Source organism: Nelumbo lutea, chromosome 1 (genome assembly GCF_056320005.1).
Source record: "Nelumbo lutea isolate HS-2025 chromosome 1, American lotus-T2T, whole genome shotgun sequence".
NCBI classification, from domain to species: domain Eukaryota; kingdom Viridiplantae; phylum Streptophyta; class Magnoliopsida; order Proteales; family Nelumbonaceae; genus Nelumbo; species Nelumbo lutea.
This window is the reverse complement of record NC_142684.1, coordinates 202,055,328-202,061,327: the sequence shown is the minus strand read 5'-3', so window position 1 is coordinate 202,061,327 and position 6,000 is coordinate 202,055,328. Positions and strand designations below refer to the sequence as shown.

General features: G+C 38.2%; 1 protein-coding gene across 18 annotated transcripts in view; it reads right to left on the bottom strand.

The window, feature by feature from the left end:
• Nucleotides 1–457: 457 nt before the first annotated feature.
• LOC148880407 (uncharacterized) overlaps nucleotides 458–6,000 on the bottom strand; it is a 68,969-nt gene continuing 63,426 nt past the window's right edge. For 8 of the 18 annotated variants that reach the window (XR_016104558.1, XM_088962286.1, XM_088962293.1 and 5 more), the window contains 2 exons: nucleotides 1,461–1,546; nucleotides 458–1,092 (listed from right to left, as the gene is read on the bottom strand). Coding sequence is in view for 17 of the 18 variants with exons in the window: in XM_088962286.1 (XP_088818412.1) it covers nucleotides 1,499–1,546 (48 nt within the window). In the remaining variant the exon portion in view is untranslated. Of the gene's footprint in view, nucleotides 1,131–1,460; nucleotides 1,547–6,000 lie in introns of all 18 variants that reach the window. The other 10 variants (XM_088962287.1, XM_088962297.1, XM_088962301.1 and 7 more) reach the window with 4 other exon arrangements.

Here is a 6,000-nt window from a genome sequence, read left to right as displayed (position 1 = left end):
TCAGTCTTTGACAGGTGTCCCATTATACGTTTGTAAATACCCATGCATATGAAACCACGCATGTAGTGGGACACCTGTCAGACTGAATGGAAGAGCAAGATAAGTAGAGCAGAAAAGAGTGCACCAGGTCTGACTGTAGAAACTGCTCTGCTCCCTACATTTTAGTAACTGAAGATGGGCCATCAACACCACTGGTCAATTAGGCATTTTAGTTATGGACAGGAGGCATGCCATTTCTTCATGCAAGATCTCTCACATCAAATTGGTACCTGATTGGCCACTAAGACTACTAAGCATACGAGGCCACCTCAAATGTTTTCATGACAGCACATTGCAATTGCACTCTACAGAAGTACAATCTACAGCTGTGATAGGAAAGAAAGTATCTCTGCAATAAGGAGTCATGCCATCAAATTAGATATCCAAATGTGTCTTTGGACATCCCCTAAGCAATACGTTACTCGAGAAGGAGAATATTATAAATAATGTCTTTTTAAGTGACTAATTAGGCCCCTTAATGAATGTGCCAATTGGCTCAGTTGGTACGGTCTGTGGATGGTTGTGTAGGAGACTTAGGATCTATACCCGCCTTCATCAGGGTTGAGGGGGGTAGTGTTATGGGGTTCAGAGGATGGGCTAATCAGCATGTAAAAAAAGATCCCTTCATTACATACAGACGGATAATCTAACAAGGAATTCTAACAAATCGTTTAAATCTGCCAGTTCTCCAATTTAGCTAGGTTGATCCATCCAATGACACGCTAACTATTTCAGATCACAGTTTTCTCAGTCGCTTGGCAAGGATGCTGTAGAGTTGGTAACTTGCAAAGGAACTGTATTGCTGGAACATCGCCATGTGATAACAGGAATTCTTACTTCTGGGACAGCCTTCATCCAACCAACAGAGGTTGTCAAGATGACTGTAGCACAAAGATCATTTGTTCGTCCACCTTCTGGCATTTATCCATTCAACATTCAACAGCTTGTCTCCATGTAACCCCACCTTGTTCCAGTGCCCTGATTTATTTTATATCATCTTCCGGACATAATTAGAAGGGTTTAGAGGTTGACCCCCATAAAACTTGTAGAACTCTGTAAAGATCATATTGTATTATCATGTTGATAATGTCCTATATGATCAAGAAAAACATCAATTCAAAGAAATATAGCACTTATTATTGCTTTATATGTTAACTGTTTTTCTTTTCTCATCCTACATACTCTTTTTTTCCACTCAAGCATTATTTGATCTGGCAGAAGAAACAATAACCGCACTTATGCTCTTCTTCTGAAGACGAACATAATATTTGTCTGACTCATGATGGCACTTCCAGTTTTCTAAAACGAGACATGAGAGTTTTTTTTCCTCTCCAAGGAACTTATTTGGTAAAAAGCCTTCAATGTGATGTATAGAGAACACTAAACATAGCAAAATCATCAGATATTTATGAGGATCATACCTGCTTAAACTAATAACTGCAGCTCTAATTTGCATCTGTCATGTTGTTGGTTCAGTAGATGTAGAAGAAATACCCCGTTCAATACACTGTTAATTAAGTTTTGAAAGTTAAAAATGTTAAAATACAAATATACGTGAACAGGCAGAAAATTAAGCAAAAAGCCACTGTCCATTGCAGGTACATTTCAAAAGTTCTGGAAACATAAAAATGACTTTTTTTAAAGAGGAGCACATATTCATTATTCATGGTATCAGAATTAAGGATTTTCTTCTGGTAAAGCTTAAGTAACAGCATGGTCCCTGTTTATTTAAATGGATATAAAGGATTGGGTGTTCTTATAGGTAGTCAGAACAGGTGTAAAGACATTCTTTAAGCAAATATTAAGACAACAAACAAATTTTAGAATAAGAATTATTAAAATGAAAAGTTAAGTTTATTAGATGATATATACAATAATACAAATCATCTTACTGCTGTTTCACATCTACATCCCATGAGTTTGTCCAGTTATTGATGGCAATGCTTTAAAAAGGAAAAGGTGTAAAGAAAGGTGTTAGGATCTTCCAATACTATATTTTCATATATGATATATTTGTATATATGAAGAATGTCATAAGAAAATTATCATACAAACAAGGACCATAATGTACTAATAGATTTAAAAGAAAAGTTACATTCTAATTTCTAAATCTTTCAAAATCGGAAAGTTCTTAATATAAAACAAAAACCTAAAATGATATAAAATCTAAAGGTTTTAACAAATTCCAAACATGCACACACAGACACAGAAAAAAAAAAAAAAAAAAAACAAAAGAGAACTTGGACTTTGTTTTCAAATCAGTGTTATGATGAAAACCCTGCTTCTGTTACTCCGTTATTGTCTGAAACACAAATTGTTGACATAAGGCATGTTGAGGTATGAGTCAAGTGCCATGTACATTTATGCAACCTAAGGTTGAGGCTTTATAGTGTTTTCCTTGGCCTCCCCTTGAGGCAAGCCTCAAGATTAAGCCTAGACACATTTTAATCAATTTTTGACAGTCCTCTAAAATGCACAAATCATTTAAACTGTTTTTCTAATGTCATCTCATAATTTTTTAATCAGTGAAACCTGGGTATCATTTTTAGGATGGAAAATCTATTCATGTGCAAATCTAATAGTTCGGAAGTAATTACCATTCTCGGAAGTTCCTTGTTTCATCCATTTTTCAATTTGATATTTGCAGAACTTCATAGATAGGCATCTTAGAGACTCTTCTTAACAAACAGTTCAGCAGAAATGGATTCCATGTTTTAATTTCCTTTGAAAGGTGCCCAGGGGTTTGTAATCATTTTAGTCTACAGTACTTGATTGACTCTTGTTTCATATTTCTTGTATCATCAACACCATAATCATCTAAGTCTTATCCCAAATATATGGCATCAGCCACATGAATCCTGTTTCATATTCCATGTATAAAGGCCATCACCCAATGTTGGCCCATTTCTATGTTTTGTTCTCAAATATATGGGTTTTATGAATTTCTGCTTTCTTGCAATTTTTTATATTTTTTGCAACTTCCATGTTTTCTGCAATTTGTTACTTTCTTACTGAAATATATAGCTTGTTGGGGTATTTTATGACATTTTGTGTTTCTTCATGAAAATTTTGCAGTTTCTATGAAATATATTGTTTTTATGAGTTCATGTCTTTCTCTTCAATTTCTACTTTGTTTTGGCTGAAAAAATGGCTTCTATGAATTTCCGCTTTCATTTCTGTAATTTTTTAATGTTTTTTGGAATTATTGTGCTTTTATGATTTTATTTTTTTCCTGCAATTTCTGCATTTATTTTCTAAATTTTTTGTATATATATCTTGACAGTGTGGCTGGCCAGAGATAAGAGGAAGAGAAGAGAAGAGAAGAAGAAGAGAAGAGAAGAGAGGAGAGAAGAGAGAAGGTTTGCAATGTAACAGTTATTGGCGGCGCCAGTGTTTATTTTACTATATATAGGGCGACAGAAAATACAAGGGAAAAGACCCTTGTGCCCCTGAGTACAATAACAGACATAACAGAAATAAAAAAAACACTTTAATTAGCCAAACAGGCCCTAACATCTGCAACTAAGTTATTTTAACATTATTCTAACACTCCCCCTCAAGTTGGAGCATAGATGTCAATCATGCCCAACTTGTCATACAAATCTTTGTGCCACACATGATGAAGACCTTTGGTGAAGATATCTGCAAGTTGCTCTTCCGAGCTGACATATGGTGTGCACACTTCTCTACTTTCAAGTTTCTCTCTGATAAAATGCTTGTCCACTTCAATGTGTTTCGTCCTATCATGCAGAACTGGATTAGCAGCAATATTGATGGTAGCTTTATTGTCACAGTAGAGTGACGTAGGATTGCTTACTGCGAAACCCAGTTCACCTAACAGATTTCTTATCCACATGATTTCCGCAACCCCATGAGCCATCGCTCTATACTCTGCTTCAACACTGGATCTAGCCACCACACTTTGTTTTTTGCTTCTCCATGTGACAAGGTTTCCTTCTACAAAGGCACAATAACCACTGGTAGACTTTCGGTCATTGACTGCTCCTGCCCAATCTGCATCAGTATATACTTCCACTTTTAAGTGATTGTGTTTCTGGAACAACAAACCAGCTCCAGGAAACTTCTTGAGATATCTCAAGATCCTCTCTATAGCCTCAAAGTGAGTTGTCCTCGGGCTGGCCGTGCATGAATTGACTAAGGACACCCACTGCATAGGCAATATCAGGCCTGGTCATAGGCAAATACAGAAGTCTCCCCACGAGTCTCTGGAACATCTTTACATCTTTCAAAAACTCTCCCTGACTGTCTCCCAGATGGTGATTAGGTTCAATAGGTGAATTAGATGGTTTTACCCCCAACTTGTCTGTATCTTCTAGTAGATCTAGTACATACTTCCGTTGGGAAATAAAGATGCCCTTGTGAGAGCGGGCAACTTCAATTCCAAGAAAGTATTGTAAGGGGCCTAGATCCTTCACCTCAAATTTAGTGGCTAAGAATTTTTTGTCTCTGGATTTCAGCCTTCCAATTTCCTGTGATCACTATGTCATCCACATACATAATAAGAGCTGCAATTTTACCTTTACCTCTTTTCACAAACAAGGTATGATCTGACTGACATTGTTTGAATCCCATTTGTTGCACTGCTAAATGGAACTTACTAAACCAAGCCCGAGGTGATTGTTTCAACCCATATAGGGACTTTTTTAACCTACACACCTTTTGTTCACTGCCTTTGGCACAGAACCCTGGGGTTGGGTCATGTAAACTTCCTCTTCCAAGTCACCATTCAAGAAGGCATTCTTGATGTCCAATTGGTGAAGATCCCAGTCAAGATTTGCTGCCAAGGAAAGGAGAATCCGGATATAGTTCATCTTCGCTACTAGAGCAAAAGTCTCTACATAGTCTACTCCATATACCTGTGTGAAGCCTCTTGCTACCAGTCTAGCCTTGTACCTTTCAACAGTTCCATCAGCTTTGTGTTTCACTGTGAACACCCACTTGCACCCCACTGGTTCCTTCCCCTCAGGAAGATCTACCAACTCCCAAGTACCATTTGTGTGTAAGGCATCAATTTCTTCCTGCATTGCATCTATCCATTCAGGTTTTGACAAAGCTTCTGTCACGGTCTTAGGAACGGGGACACTATCCACAGAAGAGAGAAAGGCACGGTACGAAGGTGAAACATGCTCACAGGACACAAAATTAAAGATAGGATGATTAGTGGTACAAGATCTAACACCCTTTCCCTTAGCAATAGGAATATTAAGATCATTGGTGACAGGTGAATCAACATTTAAAGGAGCAATGGGAGCAAGTGTACCTGGCTGATGAGACGGATCTGCCTCGGGTGAATCCGATGATGTTGGTTGCATAGTGTCCGACTCCACGGCTCTTGAACTCTGCTGGCTCTTATGGCAACGATGAAAAACCCAAAACAGAGGAGGATAGGGTAAAGGATGAGACATCAATGAAAACATAGTACTTGCGGGCAATGGGATCATAGCAACGATACCCCTTTTGAGATGAAGGGTAACCAAGAAAAACACAAGGAATAGCCCGAGGGTCAAGTTTACCACGAGTAGGTTACAGGTTGTGGACAAAACAACGACACCCAAAAACACGCATCGGAATGGTGGACAACGGAGTTGTAGGGAACAAGAGCTGATGTGGGGCCTTATACTCTAGTAACCGAGAGGGCATGCGATTGATGATATATGTCGCACACAATACTGCATCCATCCAGAACTGTTTTGACACATTCATATGAATCAGCAAACCACGAGCAACTTCGACAAGGTGACGGTTTTTCCGTTCAGCCACACCATTTTGTTGGGGTGTCCTGGCACAAGAGCTTTGCTAAAGTGACCCACTCGAAGCAAAGAACTTCGTGAGATCACTATGGAAATATTCCTTTGCATTGTCCGACTGGAATATATGAATTTCCGTTTGGAACTGAGTGAACACCATGCATTGAAAATCTTTCACAATTTGTGGCACTTC